At 46.5% G+C, this 24,388-nt stretch overlaps 1 protein-coding gene and 1 pseudogene across 3 annotated transcripts; one reads left to right on the forward strand and one right to left on the reverse strand.

The window, feature by feature from the left end:
* Positions 1 to 1,143: 1,143 nt before the first annotated feature.
* Positions 1,144 to 15,654, forward strand: LOC308519332 (ras-related protein Rab-11A-like; annotated as a pseudogene). Its single transcript has 2 exons — positions 1,144 to 1,153; positions 15,022 to 15,654. The product of its transcript is annotated as a ras-related protein Rab-11A-like (transcript).
* Positions 15,655 to 19,103: 3,449 nt separating this feature from the next.
* CD320 (CD320 molecule) lies at positions 19,104 to 23,383 on the reverse strand. Of its 2 annotated transcripts, none has more exons than XM_081093190.1 (5): positions 22,665 to 23,383; positions 20,643 to 20,750; positions 20,154 to 20,387; positions 19,713 to 19,862; positions 19,104 to 19,537 (listed from the first exon to the last, which is right to left on the reverse strand). In XM_081093190.1, the coding sequence occupies exons 1-5, from the start codon at positions 22,681 to 22,683 to the stop codon at positions 19,410 to 19,412; spliced, it is 639 nt and encodes a 212-aa protein (XP_080949316.1). In that variant the 5' UTR covers positions 22,684 to 23,383; the 3' UTR covers positions 19,104 to 19,409. The 2 variants fall into 2 exon arrangements, with proteins under 2 accessions (XP_080949316.1, XP_080949315.1); XM_081093189.1 differs by having other exon boundaries at positions 23,192 to 23,377.
* Between the last annotated feature and the right edge of the window lie 1,005 nt (positions 23,384 to 24,388).

Here is a 24,388-nt window from a genome sequence, read left to right on the forward strand (position 1 = left end):
TCTACTGTAATATAGCAATGTGGATAGAATACAGTGAGTAGGGGATACTGCATCTCAGGAAAGCACTACTTGGACATCTGCCTGTGAGGCTGGTGACACCCCATTCCCCCCGAGATCCAGCTAAGCTCATGAGGAACCATCCTAGGAATCACAGGAGAAGGGGCCTTGGCAGGCCTCTGACACAGCGACGAACAGTAGACGGCTACTCGGTTATAAGGGCTTCGACTTGCTGCTGTGTGGAAGTGTCACATCGGTGTCAGTGACAGTCCTGGCACTGCTCAGCTCCCCCTCTAGAGTGTTATGGCTACTTCTGTAGGGTGATCCAAGACTGCAGGAACATTTAAGGCGGCTAAGGTATTTTATGCAAGTATCCATTCATAAACTACGTTGCTATTAATTAAAACAAAATATTATTAATTAAAAAAAGGAAAGTGGGCCCAGCCAGTGTGGCTCAGTGGGTGAGCGTTCACCCACGAACCAGGAGGTCACCAGTTCAATTCCCAGTCAGGCACATGTCCAGGTTTCAGGCGTGATCCTCAGTAAGGGGTATGCAGGAGGCAGCCATTCAATGTTTCTCTCATCGATATTTCTATCTCTCACTCTCTCTAAAAATCAATAAAAACATCTTTTTTAAAAAGGAAAGCTGCAGCTGGGTTAGTTTGTTAAACTTCCAGAAGTATTCACTATAACAATGGTCCTCTGAAATAGGCTTGTTCTCCCAGATCTGCCTGTACTTTCCACATCCCCACATGTTCCATGTTTGAAAGTAGGTACGTTCAGAAAACACAGCACATAGGGAACTCAAACATTAGTTCAGGTAAAAAGTCAGTTTAAAATCACAGCTAAGTTCAAATGTTAATTTTCTAGAAATTCATATTAATCAACTGAAAGAACACAAAAAAACTTTTATTTATTGATTGATTTTAAAGGGAAGGAGGGAGGGAGAAAGAAGAGAGAGAGAAGCATCAATTTGTTGTTCCACTTATTTATGCATTCATTTTTTGATTCTTGCATATGCCCTGGCCAGGGATCGACCTGCAACCTTGGTGAATTGGGATGATGTTCTAACCAACTGAGTTACCTGACCAGGGCCCAGAAGGGTGTCAGGCCCTCAAGGGGTGGTTTTGATGAGGAAGTTAAACCATGCGTTTCGGTAAGTTATCTTTCTGCTCACAGAACATAGGCTGAGCAAGTTGGAGCAGCCACTGCAACTCTCTGTGTCGTGTGATTACTCAGCGGGTCCCAGCTGAGTCATGAAGAGCATCTCAGTGGAAGCTTTATCTCAGGCTTTTGCTTACATCACTAAGCAGCTAGTTACCACTTTTCTGCTCTATGATAACATGAAGAAGACTTAATCTACTTGGGTGCTCATTTTTTAACTGTAGCCATTGCAAAATTCACTTTGCTTTGGAGCTGCTTTTTGCTAAATCTACTATGAGTAATATTGTAAAATGGGAGAAAAGGTAGAGGGAACAACTTTGAAGAATGCTCTTCCCCTATGGGTGGTGTAGGGCAGAGGGTGAGGACACAAAGAACAAGGCTCAATTCCATTTTATAGGATAGGAGCCCCTGTCACTTCACAGCTTTTTGGCACAAGCGGAGCAATGCACTTGGTTCTGGTGGGAAACAAAGTGCCCGTTGGCCAGATTCATGAGCATTGTTTGCAGTAGAAGCAGCCGTCGTGCCAGGGTTGTCCTTCAGAGGCCTGTACCAAGCACAGTGACGGGGTTCTACATCCAGCTCTTCTTGGCCACAAAGTTTGTGTAGCGACCCCGCAGGAATGCTGGTCCTCCGCTGCCCAGCCACCTTCTCACAGAAGGCGACACACAAAGCGCCCGGCGGTTTCAGTGTGCCTCTTCAAGAAATGGGTCTCCACCTGGCCCCCCAGTGCCTCCTAAATTCATATTTCTTGTCTAGTGTTTCCATTTGTGCGTCATCCCCTTCTTCAGATCCTGAACCCTAGCCGTGCAGGTCACGGCGTTCTGGCGCCTCGAACAGGATACTGGAGGAGATTTGCCAGAGCAGAAAACGAAGTGAAAAAGGAAAAGTGGAAATTCACCGGAAAGGTGGGAACTTCACCGCACACAAAGCCCGTGCCAGCTTCGGAGCTGCGAACATAAGTGGACAAGAACGTCTTCATTCGGCCAGGTTATAATGGGGCAGAATTTGAGTAAAGGGGGAAAATATTATTGTAGACTTTTTTAAAAATATATATATATTTTATTGGTTTTTTTTAGAGAGGAAGGGAGAGGGATAGAGAGTTAGAAACATCGATGAGAGAGAAACATCGATCAGCTGCCTCCTGCACATCTCCTACTGGGGATGTGCCCGCAACCCAGGTACATGCCCTTGACCGGAATCGAACCTGGGACCCTTCAGTCCGCAGGCTGACGCTCCATCCACTGAGCCAAACCGGTTTCGGCTTATTGTAGACTTTTGGCTTGCATGCTCAAGCATAAAGGAATTAAGGTGTCAGAAGGTCTTTTCTTACAGTTTTTGCATATTATAGAACATAATCCTTGGTTTCCTGACGAGGGTACATTAGATGTTGAATGTTGGGAAAGAGTAGGTCAGAACTTGAATAAAGCTCATCAGCAGGGAAAAACTTGCCTCCGTGTTGTTTCTCCTTGTGGAGCGCAGTATTGCACTTGCTAGAACCTTTTAGAGAGGCTAGAGAGGATAAACCTCCTCCCCTTGCACCCTCCACTCCTCAAGAGGAGCAGAAAGAAAAATTGGAGGAGTGCCCTTCCTGCCCCCCTCCACCTCCGTGTTCTGATCCTGAAATATTTAATTCGCCGCTAATAGAATCAACTGCGCAAGGATTAAAGGACGTGAAGATGGAGGAGAGACTTGCTTTTTCTATTATACCCACATTACCCAAATCAAATAATAAGATAGCGTGACAAATTTGACTTTAAGATGATAAAGGCCTTCCTTGCATGAGAGCATCATACAAAATGGTCCTACCACTCCATTTACCGGAGAAATTATGACTAACATTTCTGAAGCATTCCTATCTCCTTTTGATTGGTACTGTTTAGCTCGTGCAGCCCTGGATGGAGGAGATTACTTACTATGGAAGGGAGAATTTTTAGAGAGATGTCAAGAGCAGGCGCATACTAATTGCGGGCAGAATGTTCAAATAACTTTTGAAACGTTAGCAGGCAAGGACAACACAATCAGCTATAGTGTGTGCAACAAGCTTATGAGCAGATTAGACTTTGTGGGAGAAAAGCCTGGTGGGCTTTACCAACTAAAGGGGATCCTGAGGGAGCTTTCAGTAAGTGTATGCAGGGACCACGGAATCAGACAAATACAACATGAAACAGCAGGAGACAGCCCTAACCGGTTTGGCTCAGTGGATAGAGCGTCGGCCTGTGGCCTGTGGACTTAAGGGTCCCAGGTTCGGTTCCGGTCAGGGGCATGTACCTTGGTTGCAGGCACATACCCAGTAGGGAGTGTGCAGGAGGCAGCTGATTGATGTTTCTCTCTCATCGATGTTTCTAACTCTCTATCTCTCTCCCTTCCTCTCTGTAAAAAATCAATAAAATATATATATTTTTTAAAAACACAGCAGGAGACATTTTAATTCAACAATTAGCCTAGGACAGTGGTCGGCAAACTGCAGCCCCTTGAGTGTGGCTCTTCCACAAAATACCACGTGCGGGCACGCACGTACAGTGCAATTGAAACTTCATGGCCACACTCAAGGGGCCAAAGAGCTGCATGTGGCTCGCGAGCCACAGTTTGCCGACCACTGGCCTAGGAAAATGCCAATGCTGATTGCAAGAAATGTCTGATGCCGCTAAGAAAAAATGGTACCATTACAGAAATAATTCGAGCATGTCAGGATGTGGGATCAGGCATTGTTCAAGCAAACTTACTAGCTGCCGCTGTAACAGTGGGGAGTAAAAAAAATGTTTTAATTGTGGAAAGCCAGGACATTTCAAAAGAGAATGTATGCAACCAAAAAGGATTCAGGGTGGCGCCCAAGGGAAAGGAGTGAGCATTCCGTCTCCCAATTCAAACAACACAGATTCAAGCTCTTTATGGCCTAGATGTCAAAAAGGAAATCACTGGGCTAGTCAGTGTAGATCTAAATTTAATAGAAATGGGCAGCCATTAAATTGAGACATAGGGAATGGCCAGCTGCAGGGAAACGGGAAGAGGGGCTTCCTCCAGCCCCGTAAACAACAAGGGGTTTAAGCCCTGTGAGGCCCACAGTGGATTCCCTCATCTGAGCCACTCCAGGGAGTGCAGACCTAGATCTCAACAGCACGTAGGGGTCACTCTGACCCCTGATATGGCTCTGCAAGCTGTTCCTACAGGAATTTTGAGGCCTGTACCACTGGGAATGTTAGGATTAGTCTTAGGAAGAAGTGCAAACACTCTGAAAGGACTAACTGTTTTGCCTGGAGTCATAGATTCAGACTATGAGGGAGAAATCAAGGTCATAGTAGAATACAAACATATTATGCAAATTACTCCAGGACAAAGAATTGCTCAGCTCCTACTTCTACCTTATATTCAGCAGGGTGAAGCTATAAATAGGAAAAGAGGAACACAAGGATTTGGAAGTTCAGATATCTATTGGATACATGAAATTAGCAAAACCTGTCCTACGATCAATTTAAGAATAGAGGAACAACTGTTTAAGGGTTTAGTAGACACTGAAGCGGATGTCAGTGTTATTAGTAAAGAATTCTGGCCTCCAAGTTGGTCCATGGTAGAAGCTATGGGCTCTAGTACGGGGGTTGGAGTTCCTGATAATATGCAACATAGTGCTGCAGTGTTAAAGTGGCAAGATGAGGCCCTAACCGGTTTGGCTCAGTGGATAGAGCGTCGGCCTGCGGACTGAAAGGTCCCAGGTTCGATTCTAGTCAAGGGCATGTACCTTGGTTGCGGGCACATCCCCAGTAGGAGGTGTGCAGGAGGCAGCTGATCGATGTTTCTCTCTCATCAATGTTTCTCTCTATTCCTCTCCCTTCCACTCTGTAAAAAATCAATAAAATATATTTTAAAAAATTAAAAATAAAGTGGCAAGATGAGGAAGGACAAACAGGATGGTTTCAGCCCTACATAGTCTCTGGAATTGCAGTCAACTTATGGGGCCAGGATTTTTTAAAAGGTTTATTAGCTTGTATTATTACCAGCAAGGGACAGCAGTTAATAACTCAGATGGGATATCAAGCTGGTCAAGGCTTAGGGAAAAATAAACAGGGAATTAAAGAACCCATTCAAGCCAAAGGAAACCCAAGAAGATGAGGATTAGGATACTAGCCATTTTAGGAATGGTCACTGCTCAGTCTCCTCGCCCCCATGCTGATCCTATACAATGGAAAGATGGTAGACCTATATGGGTGGATCAGTGGCCCTTAACCAAGGAGAAATTAGGTCATATTCATGAATTAATACAGGAACAAGTAGAGGCTGGCCACATGAAGCCTACCAATATTCCTTGGATTACTCCTATATTTACAATACCTAAGAAGACGATAGGAAAGTGGCAACTGTTGCATGATCTTAGAGCGGTTAACGCTACTATGCATACCATGGGAGCTTTACAGCCTGGACTCCCAGCACCTTCACAAATACCTCTAGATTGGTCTCTTATTGTAGTAGATCTCAAGGACTGTTTCTTCACCATTCCCTTGGCACCTCAAGATAAACAAAGATTTGCCTTTTCAGTGCCATCTATTAATAATATAGAGCCTATGAAAACATATCAATGTTTTGCCTCAAGGAATGGCCCATAGCCCCACCTTATGTCAAAAATATGTAGCTCAAGCTATTCAATCTTTAAGGGACAAATATTCCTAATATTACATTATCCATTACATGGATGACTTGCTCCTAGCGAGTCCACGGGAAGAGCAGACTTTAGCAATGTCTTCCCAATTAGAAAATGAACTCCCTAAATGGGGCTTAAGGATTGCTCCAGAAAAGGTACAGAGAGAAACGCCCTTCAAATATCTAGGAACCATAATTGAAAACCAGTGTATTAGGCCTCAAAAGGTGGAAATACAAAAGGATTGCCTTAAGACCTTAAATGACTTTTAGAAATTATTAGAGGACATTAATTAGTTAAGACCTTATCTAAAAATCTCTATGGGAGAAATGACAAATTTATTCAATATACTTAGGGGTGACTCTAATCTTTTCTCTCCCCAAACATTAACAGATAAAGCTAGGAAGGAGTTACTAAGAATTGAGCAGGCAATCTCCTCAGTCCAAGTAGCACAAGTACAGCCTGAATTACCTTTATTAGGGCAGATTAATCCTATTTCAAATAGTCCCACTGGAGTCATCTTCCAAAATAAAAACTCTCCTACTATTATTGAGTGGGTCCACCTAGGGCCGTGGTCGGCAAACTGCGGCTCACGAGCCACATGTGACTCTTTGGCCCCTTGACTGTGGCTCTTCCACAAAATACCACGTGCGGGCGTGCACATACAGTGAGATTGAAACTTTGTGGCCCATTCGCAGAAGTCGGTATTTTGTGGAAGAGCCGGTATTTTGTGGAAGAGCCACACTCAAGGGGCCAAAGAGCCACATGTGGCTTGCGAGCTGCGGTTTGCCGAGCCACAGTTTGCCGACCACTGACCTAGGGCATCGATCCTCTAAAACTGTTTACATGTATAGAACTCATGGCACAGTTAATATCTCAACTCAGAAAGCGCTGCAGGCAGCTTAGAGGAGAAGAACCCCAATGCATCTATCTTCCCCTTACTGGGAAGCAATTAGAAATGTTATTTCAGACTGATTTGAATTGGCAAAATGGACTAAGTGGATATTCAGGGGAGGTTAGTTGTCACCTACTAAAAAACAAATTCCTACAATTTTTATATTACACCCCTATTATTATACCAAAAAATACTAGGCAGGAACCTATTCCTGGAGCATTAACTGTTTTTACTGATGGTTCATCTAATGGTAAAGCTGCTTATCATGCAATGAATTCAGACTGAGTCATCCAGACCAGTCATACTTCTGTGAAAAGAATTGAATTAGAAGCTATCAAGGCTGCATTGCAGGATTTCCAAGAGCCTCTTAATATTATTTCTGATTCTGCCTATGTTGCTGGCCTGGTAAATAGAATTGAGACTGCTCGATTAAAATGGCTCAGTAACCAAAGTCTATTTATACTATATAAACAGGTCCAGCAAATTGTACAGCAAAGGCAATATCCCTTTTATATTACTCATATCAGGGCTCATACCACCCTGCCTGGTACTTTAACAAAAGGAAATACATATGCCAATCAATTGGTTGCTTTATTAAAACAGGACACAAAATCTCATCAGCTTTTATATCAGCCTGCCAAAATGTTGTCTAAACAATTCTCAATCACTTGACAGCAGGCAAAACAAATTATCAAGGAATGTCCCACTTATATTTTACATCTGCCTCAAAGGCTTAATACAGGAATTAACCCTGGAGGATTAATAAGGGACCATATCTGGCAAATGGATATAACACATTATACTCCTTTTGGACGCCATTGGGCTTTGCATGTCTCTGTAGACACTTTTTCAAAGGTCATATGGGCCACTGCATCTACAGGGGAAACAGTGAAACAGGTCATTAATCATTGACTAGCTACTTTTGCCATCAGAGGAATTCCAAAAATTATTAAAACTGATAATGGACCTGTATACACAAGCTGTCATTTCCAGCAATTTTGTAAAAAGTGGAAAATTCAGCACATTATGGGAATACCATACCATTCCCAAGGACAGGCAATTATAGAACGCCAATATCAGCAGCTAAAATCCCAACTTGAAAAACAAAAAGGGGGAATAGTGGTGAAATCTCCTGTAAGTAGACTACACCAAGCCTTAATTACTTTAAATTTTTTCACTTGTAACCCTGATGGCACAACACCTATGGAATTACACTGGTGTCAGAATAAGCCAAAGGAAAATGGTTTGGTTAACTATAAAAGGCTAAGTTGATTCGCACATGCGCGAGACATATAAAGCTCTCACTGGCGCCAATCACACGTGTGTGTTTCCATCTGTCATTGTTGATCGTGAATTTGGTTGACACTTCTATTATAGAGAAAGGGCGAATAGTGATATTAAAATATTTCTTCTAATTAATTTCCTTTCTTTGTGCACAAATTCGTGCACTGGGTCACTAGTTTAATATAAAAAGAGTGACCCATCTTTCCCCAACCCAGCATGCCCTTCCCTCCTACTTTGATTTTGGTCCCTGGAATTTAGCACCACCTGACCAGTTTATTAGCTGGTCATCTGCCTCCTCTCCCCTTCCACATCATGGGGGAGGGGCTTTGTTGTCTTTCAGGCACCATCTCTAACACTTACAGCAATGCCTGGCACACAGTCCATGCTCAATGAATGTTTGTGCTCCTCTACAAATTAACTTACAAACACAATGCAATCCCAATCAAAGTCCCAACTTGATCTTTTGTGGAATGCAACAAACTCATTAAAAGATTCTTGTACTCCTACAGATGGAGGTTGCACAACATTATGAATGTACTAGATGCCATTGAATTGTCACTTTAAAATGGTTAATTTTCGCCTGGCCGGTGTGGCTCAGAGATTGAGTGTTGACCTGTGAACCAGGAGGTCATGGTTTGATTCCTGGACATAAGCCCAGCTCGCAGGCTCCATCCCCAGCAGGGGGGTGCAGGAGGCAGCAGACTAATGATTCTTTCTCAACATTGATGTTTCTATCTCTTTCCCTCTCCCTTCCTTTTTGAAATCAATAAAAATATTTTTTAAAATAAAATGGTTAATTTTCTGTTATGTGAATTTAATTTTTTAAAAAACAGTATAATAAAGAAAAAATAAAAATAAATAAAATAAAAAACAGTATAATACCATTACACATCTATTAGAATAACTAAAATTGCAAAAACTGACGATAGCAGGTGATGCAGGGTATGAGGGAATGAGAACATTTACATTGTTGGGAGAGAAAAAGAGTACAACCACTTTGGAAAACATTTTGAAATTTCTTTAAAATTAAATATATACTTCCCATCTGAGGCAAGCATTCCCTCCTGGGAATTTACCCAAAAAAAATAAAAGCATAAATGTTCATAGCATCTCTGTCTGTAATAATAAAAAACTGGAAACAACCCAATTATCTATCAACAGATGCATTGGTAAATGAATTGTGGGCTAGCTATACAATGGATTACAGCTCAGCAATAAAAATGAGTTAACTTTTAAGTCATGCAACAATATGGATATGTCTTAAAATAATTGTTAGGTAAAAACGGCCAGAAAAAAAAGGATATATACTATATGATTCTAGAAATGCAAATAGTCTATAGTGTCAGAAGCCAACCAGTAGTTATTTGGGTAATGGGGGCGGGGAGTTGTCATAAAATGGGAAATGAGGAAACTTTGGGGGAAGAACCTTGAAAACATGAGCTCAGTGAGAGAAGCCAGACACAAGGCCACAGTGTGTGATTCAATTTATATGAACTGTCAGAACAGGCAAGCCTACAGAGACAAGATGTGGATTAGTGTTGGGGCTGGGGGGGCATAGGGGGCAGACAGAGGGGAGGGGGAAGTGACTGCTGATGGGGAGGGGTTCCCTTTTGAGACAATGAAGATGTCCTGGAAATAGATGGAGGTGGGGGTTGCACAGCATTTCAGATGTGAACTATCCACTTTAAAATGATTAATGGTTAATTTTATGTTATATGAATGTTCCTTGATAAAAAAAAAAAAAAATAGAATGAATGGTGAGAGTTGGACAAAACACATATATGCCCATCCACCCCCTTCCCCATGTTTAACACTTCTCCCTCCGGGCTACCTTCTCTGGCCCACCAGAATTTCACCAGGTACTGGGACCTATACCTACCCTGTCCACACACCCCTCCTAGTGGGCCCCCAAACACCCCTCCCTTTTATGCCTGGACTCCCCTGGAGGTTCACTGGGCTTGCTGCACAGGTTCACTGGCTGGCAGTCAGAAGGAGCCCTGCTTGAAGGAACAAAGAGTTGACACCTTTGTTAATGAACAAAGGGCATGCTCACAGGGCGAGGAGGTGGAGGGAGTGGACCCTGTGACTGCCTTAGTGTACAGATGACAAAGCTATCTGCCCAGGGCTCATCAGCTGGCTCACTGGATGGAAAGTTCCTCTCCCCCCACCCGGGTCTGCCCCTTTGTGACAGCTGGTCTGCAAGGATAGCCCCACAAACTGGGCCCTCCCAGTGTTCGTGCCCCCTCTAGCCCACCTCCCCTCCCCGACTCCCCCTCCCCTCCCGCGCCCCCCCCGTCCCCCCCCCGCGCCCCCCCACCCCCCCCCCCGCACCACACACACACACACACACACATCCACTGAACCAGCAGAATGGGGCAGAAAGTGATGCTGGCCCAGTTCCTGGAGGGTCTGAGCTTTTGAAGTTTCAGCTGCTTCAGCTCTGTACTTAGGGGAGCCTTGAGTTGCCATGAAAGACAAGTGGCCATCTGCTTAGGTGGCCATGTGGAAAGGCTACTCGGAGAGGCACGTGGAGAGGGGGAGGCCCATTATCCCAGCTGTCCCCCTAAGGCACCAGACGTGACAGAGACATTCCTGATGGTAATGTCAAGCTAGCCCAGCCCCCAAAGGACAGCAGCCACCATCAAGTGGAACAAAGAGCCGGTAGCCATACTGGCATACAGACACCTAGATCAATGGAACAGAATAGAGAGCCCAGAAATAAACCTACACCTTTATGGTCAATTGATTAATGACAAAGGAGGCAAGAACATACAATGGGGTAAAGATAACCTATTCAATAAATGGTGTTGGGAAAACTGGACAGGTTCATAGAAAAAAATGAAACTAGGCCACTTTCTTACACTATGTTGAAGAATAAGCTCAAAATTGATTAAAAACTTAAATGTAAAACCTGAAATCATAAAACTCCTAAAAGAAAATATAAACAGTAAAATCTCTGGCATAGCTCTTAGTAATATATTTTTTTAGATATGTCCCCTCAGGCAAGGGAAACAAAAGAAAAAATTAAACAAATGGGACTACATCAAACTAAAAAGGTTTTGCACAGCAAAGGAAACCATCAACAAAAGGAAAGGCAATATACTGAATGGGTGAAGATACCAATGATACATTTGATAAAGAGTTAATATACAAAATATATAAGAAACTCATACAACTTAACACCCAAAACAAGCAATTTATTTAAAAATGGGCAGAGGACCTGAATAGTATTTCTCCAAGGAAGACATATAAAAAAGATGCTCAACATCACTAATCATCAGAGAAATGCAAATTAAAACCACAAGGAGATACCACCTCACACCTATCAAAATGCCTATCATCAACAAATCAATAAACAACAAGTGGTGTGAGAATGTGAAGAAAAGGGAAGCCTTATTTATGCATTGTTGGCAGGAATGCAGACTGGTGCAGCCATTATGGAAAACAGTATGGAGGGTCCTCAAAAAATTAAAATAGAACTATTATATGACCCAGTAATCCCACTTCTAGGAATTTATCTGAAGAAAACAAAAACACTAATTTGAATCAGAGGCATGGAAACATGGAACAAACTGACAAATCTCAGAGGGAAGGGGAATGGAGAGAGATTAACTAAAGATCTTATATGCATACATGCATTACCTATAGACACAGACAATAGGGTGGTGAAGGCCTGGGGTGGGGCAGGAACCAGGTGAAGAAGGACAATGGGGGAAAATAGGAGAACATCTATAATACTCTCAACAATAAAGATTTAAAAAATTTTAAAAAACATATTAAAACTTAAAAAACAAAAACACTAATTTGAAAAGATATATGAACCCTATGTTTACTGTAACATTATTTACAATAGCCAACATATGGAAACAGCCTAGGTGCCCATTGATAGATGAGTAGATAAAAAAACTATGTTATGGCCGGAACCGGTTTGGCTCAGTGGATAGAGCATCGGCCTGCAGACTGAAAGGTCCCGGGTTCGATTCCGGGCAAGGGCATGTACCTTGGTTGCGGGCACATCCCCAGTGGGGAGTGTGCAGGAAGCAGCTAATCGATGTTTCTCTCTCATCGATGTTTCTAACTCTCTATCCCTCTCCCTTCTTCTCTGTAAAAAATCAATAAAATATATAAAATAAAATAAAACTGTGTTATGGAGGAATCACAATACCAGATTTCAAGTTATACTACAAAGCTACCATAATCAAAACAGCTGGTACTGGCACAAGAACAGGCATATAGACCAATGGAACAGAACTGAGAACCCAGAAATCGACCCAAGTCATAATGCTTACTTAATATTTTATAAAGGAGGCAAAAGCATACAATGGAGTCAAGATAGTCTCTTCAATAATGGTGTTGGGAAAACTGGATAGATACATGCAAAAAAATGAAACTAGACCACCAACTTACACCATATACAAAAATAAACTCAAAATGGATAAAGGACTTAAATATAAGACATGAAACCATAAAAATCCTAGAAGAAACCATTGGCAGCAAAATCTCAGACATTTCTTGTAGGAACATGTTTACAGATACATCTCCTAGGACAATGGAATTAAGGAGAAAATAAACAAATGGGACTACATCAAAATAAAGAGCTTCTGCACAGCAAAAGAAACCATCAATAAAATAACAAGAATGCCCACTCCATGGGAGAACATATTTCCCAATGATAGTTCGATAAGGGGTTAATCTCCAAAATCTATAGGGAATTCATACAACTTAATAAAAGGAAAATAAACAATCCAATAAAAAATGGGCAAAGGATCTCAATAGACACTTCTCCAAAATGGACATACAGAAGGCCAAAAGGCATATGAAAAAGTGCTCAAAGTTACTGATCATCCAAGAAATGCAAATCAAAACAACAATGAGGTACCACCTCACACCTGTAAGAATGGCTATCATTAATAAATCAACAAACGACAAGTGCTGGTGAGGATGTGGAGAAAAGGGAACCCTCATGCACTGCTGGTGGGAATGCAGACTGGTGCAGTCACTGTGGTAAACAGTACGGAGTTTCCTCAAAAAATTTAAAATGGAACTCCCATTTGACCCAGTGATCTCACTTCTAGGAATATAACCCAAGAACTCAGAGACACCCATCAGAAAGGATATATGCATCCCTCTGTTCATAGCAGCACAATTTACAATAGCTAAGATTTGGGAACAGCCTAAGTGCCCATCAGCAGATGAGTGGATTAAAAACCTGTGGTACATCTACACAATGGAATACTATACTGCTTTAAAGACTCTTATAATTTGCAACAGCATGGATGGACTGGAGAGCATTATGCTAAGTGAAATAAGCCAGTTGGAGAAAGATAAATATCACATGATCTCACTCATATGTGGAATCTAATGACCAACATAAACTGATGAACAAAAATAGACCCAGAGACATAGAAACATTGAACAGACTGTCAAACCTCAGAGGTAAGGCAGGGGAGGGTGGAGCGGGGGAAGAGATCAACCAATAAACTCATATGTATATATGCATAATCCAAGGACACAGACAGTGGGTGGTGAAGGCTTGGGAGGAGGGGGGTGGGAGAGGACAATGGGGGGAAAAGGGGACAATGTAATACTTTCAACAATAAAGATTTATTTAAAAAATTTTAAATAAAATAAACTGTGGTACATATGTACAATGGAATATACTTAGCCATAGAAAGGAATGAAACTTTGCCATTTGCAGTAACATGGATGGACCTAAAGAGTAATAAGCTCAGTGAAAAAAGTCAGGCAGAGAGACAAATTCCATATGATTTCACTTATATGTGGAATCTAAAAACAAAATAAATGAACAAACAAAATAGAAACAAACTCACTGATAGAGAACAACTGATGATTGCCAGATGGGAAGGGGTTGGGGAATGAGTAAAAAAGGGAAAATAGATTAAGAAGTACGAATTGCAGTTATAAAGTAATCAATCACAGGGATGTAAGTATGGCATAAGGAATATATGGTAGTCAACTGTATGGTATCAGGTGGGTCCCAGACTTATGGAGGGACTGCTTCATAAGTTATATAAATGTCTGACACCTGAAACTAATATATGCTGGGGTCCAACCCCAGCAGGTCCAGGGGTTCCCAAAGGTGTGGACGGAGTCGGCGAGGAAGGAATGACACGGAGACAGCGTTCAGTTGATCAGCAGCCTAGCCAGGATCTCCAGCCAAGTTCTGGTCTCGATCTCCAGAGAGGTTCTGCTTAGGATCTCCAGCCAGGTTCTGTGTCCATGTTCTCTTGCTAGGTTCTCCAACCAGGTTCTGTACTCATGTTCCCTCACTAGGTTCTCCAGCCAGGTTCTGTCCAGGTTCTCCAGCCAGGTTCAGTCACCAGGTTCTAGTCAGGTTCTCTTGCCAATTTCTGTAGTCAGGTTCAGTCCAGGATCTTTTGCCATGTTCTCTCCAGCGAAGTTCTTCTGTCTCTAGAGAATGTTCTGTGTAGGTTCTGTGCCAATTTCTGTCTCTCTCTCTCTCTCTCTCTCTCTCTCTCTCTCTCTCTCTCTCTCTCTGTCTCCTAAGTTCTGTCTGCTGTTGTCTTGTTTCAACTGTATTTATACCAGTTGATTCCAATCCTATCAATCTCTATTACAAAGGTTAGGGCGTTTCTTATCTCCATTCCAGGGAGTAAAGATTATGTAGCTTAAGCATGATTATTCGTAGTTAAAGTGATTAATTACCCGCCTGGCACTTAGTTAAGGGATTTTATTCCCTCCCTAACTTCAGGGGAAAATCCCTACTTGGGGAAACAACCTTTCTCAGAGAGGCGACCTTGGTTAAAACACATAGTGCCAAGAAGGTGAGCAAACATATTAAGAACAGTATGCCATATATGCCAGGTCCCTTGAAACAGCAAGCATGGACCGGCTCCCGGCAAATATAATATTGAATGTCAACTGTAATTGAAAAATGTTTCTAAACTTGAAAAAAATAAAATGATAGTAACATTAAAAGGGGGGGGGGGACCCCCTGCAGCAACCTCCCCCTGGTCCCACCCATTCCATTGCTACTTCTACCCCTTCACTCCTTGCTATGGGCGCCCACGAGACAAATACGTCAACCTCTTCAAAGTTGTCCTTATCAGAGATTCCAGTGTTGGAAAGAATAATCTCTTGTCTCAATTTACTTGAAACAAGTTTAATCTTGAAAGCAAGAGCACCACTGGAGTAGAGTTTGCAACATGAAGCATCCAGGTTGATGGGAAAACAATAAAGGCACCGATATGGGACACAGCTGCGCAAGAGCGATTTTGAGCTATCACATCAGCATACTATCATGTTGCAGGCTGTAGGTGCCTTAATGGTTGGTGACATTGCTAAACATCTCACGTATGAAAATGTAGAGCGATGGCTGAAAGAACGGAGAGATCATACTGACAGTAACACTGTCATCATGCGTGTGGGCAATAAGAGTGATGTGCGTCATCTCAGGGCAGTTCCTACGCATGAAGCAAGAATTTTTGCCGAAAAGAATAGTTTGTCATTCATTGGGACATCAGCTCTAGACTCTGCAAATGCAGAAGCTGCTTTTCAGAGAGTTCTGGCAGAGATATACCACACTGTTTCCCAGAAGCAAATGTCAGACGTGAAAATAACGTCTCCACGCAACAATGTGGTTCCTATTCATGTTCCACCAACCACTGAAAATAAGCCGTAGGTGCAGTGCTGTCAGAACACGTAAGGAGTTTCTCTTCTCCAGAGAAGGCTGTGAACAGTCCATTTCCCAGGTCTGCGATTTAAACATATTTTTAATTATTGTGGTCACTTTTGTGTTTTATTACTTAATCATACTTAATGAATTTTCCATGTTTTAAGTCTTTTTTATTTTAACTTTATAAAATCATCCATTTGTCTCAAATGACTGTAGCTTTTCTTTCCTTTTTCTCCAAAATATATTTTTATTTCAGAGAGGAAGAGAGAAATAGAAACATCAATGATGAGAGAGAATCATCGATCGGCTTCCTCCTGCATGCCCCCCACTGGCATATGCCCTTGACCGGAATTGAACCCAGGACCTTTCAGTCCACAGGCCAACGTTCTATCCACTGAGCCAAACTAGCTAGGGCGACTACAGCTTTTCTTCATGCTATGGCTTCACCAGGCTTAGTTTAATAAACTGAACATTTGGATTCCTCAAAAAACAAAACAAAACAAAACAAAACAAAAAATGGGGGAGCAGCCAGCTTAGTGAACCCAGAACCATGAGAGTATATCGACGATTGTGGGGAGCTCCTAGGCGTGCAGTGATTGGCTTCCCTGATAACTGAAAACCCAAGTGACATCTCAGAAAGATCCAAATCCTAGGCCTCTGCTTAGGCAGCGTGTGACACCTGCAGCCAGCCTCATAGCCCCTGGCCCACTGCAGCTGACCATGCCTGAGCAAAGGAGAAAACCCCAGAACCTAAAAACAAGAAAACCCTGCTCTCAGTCCTGGCCAGGTAGTTCAGTTGGTTAGAGTGTCCCCCTGAAACACCAAGGTTGTGGGTTTGATCCCTAGTCAGGGCACATACAAGAATCAACCAAGGAATGCATAAATAAGTGGAACAACAAATCAATGTTTCTCTCTCTCCCTTTCTCTCTCTCTCTCTCTCTCTCTCTCTCTCTCTCTCTCTCTCATCAAAGAATTTAAAAAAGAAAACACGTCTGTGATAACTCCTTCCTGTCAACTACCATGGTTCCATCTCTTTGACAGGACGTCTTGGCCAGCTCGGGTGCACCCACAGGGTGCAGAGGGAAGGCCTTGTACCCCAGAAGGTAGGGCACCCTCTGCTCCACTGTCAGTCAAGGCCCCCCTATCCTGGCAGCAGCCCACCTCCCAAGCCTCAACCCCCTCTGCCCCACAGAGAACTCAGCCCCCAACATGCTGCCTAAGGCCTAGACTCCAAAACCCCCCTCAACCACTTTCTCCCAGTGGGGGCAGGGTCCCAAAACCAAGCTTTACCACCTCCTGGAAGCCCTCCTGGTGCACCCACCCGCTTCATCCCCTCCAAACATCTTATATCAGGAGCCAGCTTCCTGCCAGCCAGACATGGGAGCCCCGAGACCCTGTATAGGACCCTGCATGGGGCCCTGGTATTGCCCAGCACTGGGTGGCATGAAGCCAGCTGATGACGAATATCCAGACCACCTACAAGGATGTCAGTGATGTCAGTGAGGTCACTGCCCCACAAAGAGGCTATCAGGGCCCTGGCCACCCCATTCAGTGATGAGGAAAGAGGGTCAGAGAAGAGCCTTGTTCTCCTCACCTAGCAGTTAGGATGTATATTAATTATATTTTCTGTATTCTTTTTTTAAAAATATATTTTTATTGATTTCAGAGAATGGGGAGGGAGACAGAAACATCCATGATGATGAGATTCATTGATCAGCTGCCTCCTGCACACCCCACACTGGGGATTGAGCCCGAAACCCAGGCATATGCCCTGACCTTGAATCAAACTGTGACCTCCTGGTTCATAGGTCAATGCTCAACCACAGAGCCACACCAGCTGGTCTATATTTTCTGCATTCTTGATGCTCTGGCAACTGGGGTCTCCCTAACCAGGGAGGGACTGTTCCTCAGGGTTAGCTAGTTCCTGGAGATAGCAAACAACTCAACTTTAATGTGCAAACCAACCAATCCAGAGCCATTATACCCTTGCCCTGATCACCCCAGGACCAGGTGCCAAGTAGGGACAGTATAGTCTAAGTGCCTGACAATAAGCTTTTGATGGCTGAGGCATCCATTTCAAAAGACATCCAGCTTGAATAAACATAATGCCAGTCTACCAGCAAGACAACCCAGATAGGAATCACGCTGCTCCCACACATAAAGGACCCTCTTTCAGAAAGCCCGGGTGACCTAGATAACTGGCCACTTGAGTGACCTTGCTCCTCCCTCCTGCGCCCTTATTCCTGCTCTTATGCTTTAAATATACCAACAGAGAACCCAGGCAACCCTAGATGACTCACCCTCCGTCCCTAATAAAGGCAGAACCCCCAGGTCCGTGCCATCCCTCACTCCCCAATCACGACGAGTGGCCCTGAGCCTGCCATGTAAGCTCCAGGACCCATGAGTAATAAATCTTGTTCCTTGAAGTTCCCTGGTGGTTGCTGCTGAGGTGCATCCTGGGATCATACTAAGAACAAGGGCCCGGCAAGCCACAACGCTGGCTCTGGTCAGGGAAATGTGTTGATAGCACACAAGACCCAGGTGTGTCTCAGGCCTTCCTAGCTTGTGCGTCACTGTCAACAGGCTGACGCAAAATAGACAGTGCCTGTGCCGAGCCCACTGAAACTATTCAAACTAGCAGTCCAAGCCTGCTAACCCTGCCTCACCCATTCCTCTGGTGGGAACCACCGTCAAGGCTTTGGCCCCTTTCTCTCCTACCCTCTGCCTCCTGACTGCAGAGGTGGGCCCCCTCCTTTTAGGGAGTTATATTTCTTTTCTTTGTTAATCCTCACTCAAGGATATTTTTTCCACTGATTTTTGGAGAGTGGAAGGGAGGGGGAGAGAGGGAGAAACATCAATGTGAAAGAGACATATGGATTGGTTGCCTCCTGCTCTACCCTGACCAGGGCCAGGGATTGAACCTGTAACCCAGGTATGTGCCCTTGACCGAGAATCAAACCCACAACCTTTTGGTGTACGGTCCAATGCTCTAACCACTGGTAAAACAGTGGCCAGGACACAATGTGTCTTTTCTTTTTTTATTGATTTCAGAGAGGAAAAAAGAGATAGAAACCTCAATGAGAGATAACCATTGATCAGCCACCTCCTGCATGTCCCCTACTGGGGATTGAGCCTGCAACCTGGGCATGTGCCAACTGGGAATCAAACTGTGATCTCTTGATTCATACGTCAATGCTCAACCTCTGAGCCACATACCTGGATAATAAAACCTACATTTTAAAATGCGTTGGAGCAGAAACCAGCCTCCATTTCAAAGAGGCAGCCATGATAGACAGGGATCCTCTGGACTCCAGGAGGCAATGCCCAAGCTCTGCTCTCCTTGAAGAAGCCTGTGGGTAATGCAGACTGCCCAACCGCCCCTGCTCTGGGTCCCAGGAAGCAAGAAGCAGAATGGCCACAGAGGTGGGCTGCTGCCCAGACTGCCCGGGCAGAGGGAGACAGAGGCCCAGAAGCAGGCAGATGATGCAAAATAACTTTAATCACCACCCTCAGATGGGGCAGGGCAGGAGCAGTGTCTATGCACAGGCCACCCTGGAGCGGCCTGGGGCCAACCCCAGGGGGGGGCATGTTCCGATCCAGGCTCCTCACATTCAGGGGCTGGGTCAGGCACATCCAGTCTCCAGGGTCAAGTCCACAGGAACTCAGGTCTGCAGGACTATGGTCAGAAGAACCCACATCTGAGGCCTGGTGTGCCAGCAGCCACATGCATGTCCCCACAGCTGCCACACTCAGGGCCCCAGCAACATGATGGCAAGAGCTCATCCTCAGAGCGGTGAGGTCTTCCTCTCTGGCAGCAGTAGGGACTCCTTCATGACCACCAGCAGCCCTGGCGGGTACAGGAGCCGGGACAACACAAGCAGAGTGGCGGCAACCAAACCTGCACTTAGCACCACTGTGGGGAACAGAAAGATGGATTGGGTGAGGGAGTGCAAGGAGCCCCCACACCCACAAACATCCTAAAGCATGGGGACTGGGGTCTGCAGCCTGGCCCCTCCCCAAGCCCCAGCTCCTAGGAGCAGCTGCCCCAGGCCCAGGGAAGTAGAAGTGGGAGGGCCTATGCATCATACCAGCAGCTGCAATAACCCCATAGGCACTTCGATTTCCAGACTGGACTGAGTCCTGGTTCCTGACAAAGGTGGCTGTGGCATTCCCGAAATAGGTGACACTCTCCAGGGTCACAGGGGTCACAGACATGCCTTCCTGGAGGGTCTCAGTTCCTGCAATAAATCCAGGCGTTCATTAGCTGGGGAAGGGGTGTGTGGGGGTGTGAACAGGTGTTCCATGTGCCTGAGGGAGACCTTGAGGCTCATCCTCCATCCCAGACTGAGTGAGGTTGGTGAGCACTGGTGCTAGGAGTGACCTCTCACTGCCCCCACAGGTATGCAGACAAGAGCAAATGCACAAGCCCACACTCGCAGCCTGGTCACACTCGGAAGGTGTCAGACATCTTCCTCTAACGACCAGCCCTCCCCACTGCTACAACCAGGATGAGGTCCCATGGCACATACCACAGCCAAGCTCATCACTGGAGTCAGGACAGTCTGGGTGGCCATCACAGAGCCAGGTATGTGGGATACAGGTGCTGCCCAGCAGGCAGTGGAGCTCCCCTGCCGGGCAGGGCTGGCGGCTACAGTTGAGCATGATCTTGTCGATGCCATCGGGGCAGTCACCGATGCTGTCACAAGAGCAAAGGCTGCCCTCGGGCGGTGAGCACTGCCCATCCTGGGTGCACGGCTCTGTCTCTGGAGTACAGAGTCAGTCAGGTCCCTAACGCCCCCACAACAGGGCCCAGGTACTCCCCACAGCCCATCCTCTTGCAAGCCTCTGGGTCCAAGACCACACTAACTCCACCTCCCTGTAAACTCACCTCTTCTCTTACAGCGCCCCCGCCCACAGGCCCTATCCCACTGTGGCCCCTGAAAGCCACAACCCTTCCACAAGCATCACCTCCTGTGGCCCCATCCCTGCCAACCCCACCCCAAGGTGTGACCACTCACTGCACTCCTCCTCATCGCTGCCATCAGGGCAGTCCTCTTCACCATCGCAATGCCAGAGGAGGGGCACATAGTGGCCGCTGATGCGGCACTGGAAGCCTGTGGGTGCGCCTGCAAGATGAACACAGGTGAGGCCTGGGAGGCCTGGACCCTCTCCAGAAGTCTAGTAGTCACAGGCTGCGAACACCAGGGGACAGGCCAGGTCCCAGGGCGCTGGAACTATATTGGTGGTCACCCTTTGCTGAGGACCCACTATATGTGGGGCTTGAAGCCAAAGAGTTCACAGCCTCACCACAAGCCTACTGGGCAGGTTCTACTGCGATCCCCATTCTAAAGAAAACACTGAGGAGATGTAAGGCCAGAAGCAGCAGAACTGGTGGCAGAGTCAGGGTTGGAACCCAGGTCTCACTGATACTGGAGTCATTACCAAGCTCCAAATGGTCAGATGGTCTCCCCAGGACTCTCTCCAAACCGCATGGTTAAACAGACTTGGGGAGGCGCCATCTCTGAACCTGCCCTGGATCAGGCCCATGGTCAGGGTCAGCAGGGCCCATGACATCCCACCTACTTAAGAAAGGGGTAAACGATCAGCTTAGTCACCAAGCTCTGTCATCTCAGCTCCTAAATTCCTCCAGATCTGACCACGTTTCTATCCTGAATGTGCTACCTCGCCAGGCCCCCAACCTCATCTCCATTTGGACACTGGAGACCCCTCAGAGTCCCATCATTTGGTAACCCACTTCACCTGTCCTCTGCTCAAAGCCGTCTCCTGGCCCACCAAGCCTCTCACAACCGAATCCTACCTCCTCCATGTGACCCACAAGGCCTAGCTCAGCCCTGAACCCTTCCTGGAACCTGGCTTCCTCCCACGTTTTCCTCTTCACAAAGCTCCCTCTGTCATGGCCTCCTCACTGCTTCACCAAGAAGCCTGGCTTGTTCCACCTCAGTGCCTTGTCTGTGCTGTTTCTTGGCCCAGTATGCCCTTTCCTCCCTCCACTCTGTACCTGGAGATTGCCTCCTCAGCCCTCAGATCTCAATCTATTTCCTGGGAGGGGTCTCCTGTCCCTCTCAGAGACTCCTGAGGTTCTGCATCCCACTTACAACAACCCTGACAGGGTTAAACTGACAGGGACTAGACTGGACACTCAGTGTGCCAGGACCATGACCTTGTGACCGAAAGCCCAGGGGGGGCCTGACAATAAGTGAACACAGGTCACACTCCGGTGAGATCTGAGCCTTCCTGGACCCCTGACAGCAGGGTTGGGCTGTATGCTGATCAGGAGGAGCACAAAAGGAACTGGAACCTGAGTTTGAGGGACAGAGCAAGAGAGAGACTTTTAGGGCTTCCTCCTAGATGTAGCAAGATGGGTGGCAAATCCCTGGCTTGGCCCCAGCCTAACCCAATTGATGCTGGTCCACTTGCCCCTTCCATGTTTACTCACAGGGGCCTGAGCCTCCAAACACCCCACTCTCCACAGCTGGCTCCTCTGCAGACCTCCAGGCCCAACGGCAGCTGTCGGCCACCCAGTCCTTGGACTCGGGGGAGGCGGGGAAGAGCTGTAGACAGCCTGGAGCTGGCTTCCTTCCCTGCCCATGGGGGACTGTCGGCACCCAGCCCAGCTTCCTCCCCGGCCTAGCCCGTCTTGGTCTGGACAAGCAACAACATCTCTCCCTGGCCTGCTGGAGTGTGTGTCCCCATGTAAAGTGGGCAGCAGAGCAGAGCTGGCCCACCTCATTAGGTTGGGGGACCAGACCAGTGACTCCGCCCACCTGTAAATGGGGCAGTTAGGAGTCCCTGCCTCAGTGTCCCGGGGAGACTGCTTGTATGTAAAGGTTTGGTACTTGGTTAACATGAGTCCTGCCTTCCTTAAGGAACCTTTAGCCTGGACAGGCAGGGACTCTGGGTTGAGGTAGAGGACCAGATCAGAGGGGAGCCCACGTGTGAACTGGAGCTCACAGCTGAAAGTCAGGGGCACCTTCGCACACACGGAGGCCACCCTAACCCTCCCAGCTGCCTCTGGGAACCTGAGACCGCCGCCAACATCACATCGGCCGGGGCCACGGGAGGGAGGCCTTTCGTTCTCCAAGGCTAGAGGAGAAAAGTGCAGAGATTGGGTGCGAGGATGGCCACCGAGGAAACAGCCACAAGGCCTCAGCTCAGGCGGGAGGGTTTGGAAGGCGCTGCTGCTGCTGCGGAAGGTACCAGGTACCAGGTGACCGGCCCCGCGGCCTTAGAGGTCGGACAACCAGGGCCTGCGGCGAGCCCGCGCCGGGCTGAAGGGCTGAAGGACGGACGGCTTGGAGGTAACAATGGGTGACGATAAAGCAGAGCAGGTGCGGGGTGTGAGCAGGGCCAGAGCACGGTAGTTAAAGGCAGGCAGTGAACTCTTCATTGGTGAGGACTCGCACAGTTTCCCAGCTAAAGAGGCAAGAGCCACATGCAGGAGGAGTGTCCGACGGAGTGCGGCGCAGCCAATGGCGAGGCGGTGCCGGCAGGGACGAAGCTAGGCGGCTGGCCAGGCGGGCGCACGGGCAGCGCGGAGCTCACTCACCTATGGTCTGGGCCCGGGACCGGGTCGGGGCTGCCTCCAGGCCCAGCACGAAGCCGAGCAGCAGCTGCAGCGTCAGGCCCAGAGCCGCGGTCCGCTGCGCTCCTCCCAGTGCCATCCAACCGCCTAACGCGCCTCCACGCCCGGCGCCGGCCCGCGCGGTCTGGCTCTGGAGGAGCTCAGATTCCCGCGCACGCGCGCACCCGCCGGGGGCGGGGCCGAGCACAGAGGTCTGGCCGCTAAGCCTACCGTAAATGTCCGAATGCGAGGGGACCCGCCATTTGACTCTTTCGCACCTTTTCCTGCGATAAGGTACAGCGAAAGGTATGGAGGGATGGAAACCAACTTGTTGACGTCTACTTACAACATGTAACGTTCGAGTACATGCCGCAGTGTATGTACTACCTATCATATTTAATATGGCAGCCACTCCCCTCAGACACGCCCCATCCTCGCCTTCTAATCTTTTGTGCACCTGACACCCTCTTTACTGTATTTCTTTCGTGCACCCGACACATTATATATTTACTTATTTTGGTTTAGTGTCCGATTCCCAACTGAAATGTCAGGCCTAGGAGCTCAGGAATGCTGTTCTTGCGTCCCCAGTGCCTACCACCTAGTGGGCTTTTAAATATAAACATCCTGGCCCTAACCGGTTTGGCTCAGTGGATAGAGCGACGGCCTGCGGACCCAAGGGTCTCAGGTTCGATTCCAGTCAAGGGCATGTACCTTGGTTGCGGGCACATCCCCACTAGGGAGTGTGCAGGAAGCAGCTGATGGATGTTTCTAACTCTCTATCCCTCTCCTTTCCTCTCTGTAAAAATTCAGTAAAATATATTTGAAAAAATAAATATAAACATCATGGCTGGTGCCATTTGGGGGCTCAGCCCATCTGGTTATCTAGATGACCTAATAAACTTATAATTCCTTAAGAAAATAAATATAGCCGAAACCGGTTTGGCTCAGTGGATAGAGCGTCGGCCTTTGGACTGAAGGGTCCCAGGTTCGATTCCGGTCAAGGGCATGTATCTAGGTTGCAGGCACATCCCCAGTGGGAGATGTGCAGGAGGCAGCTGATCGATGTTTCTCTCTCATCGATGTTTCTAACTTTCTATCTCTCTCCCTTCCTCTCTGTGAAAAAATCAATAAAATATATTTAAAAAAAATAAATAAATATAAACATCCTGTCCCTGGCACCTG

The sequence above is a fragment of the Myotis nattereri genome, assembly GCF_964212035.1.
Source record: "Myotis nattereri genome assembly, chromosome: 5".
NCBI classification, from domain to species: Eukaryota; Metazoa; Chordata; class Mammalia; order Chiroptera; family Vespertilionidae; genus Myotis; species Myotis nattereri.

Coding starts and splice junctions, on each gene's coding strand:
- CD320 (XM_081093189.1), bottom strand. CDS start 23,306: ATGGCACTGGGAGGAGCGCAGCGGACCGCGGCTCTGGGCCTGACGCTG. Junction 20,388..20,642: donor CAGCGATGAGGAGGAGTGCA/GTGAGTGGTCAC, acceptor TCTGTACTCCAG/AGACAGAGCCGTGCACCCAG. Junction 19,863..20,153: donor CAGTGATGAGCTTGGCTGTG/GTATGTGCCATG, acceptor GATTTATTGCAG/GAACTGAGACCCTCCAGGAA.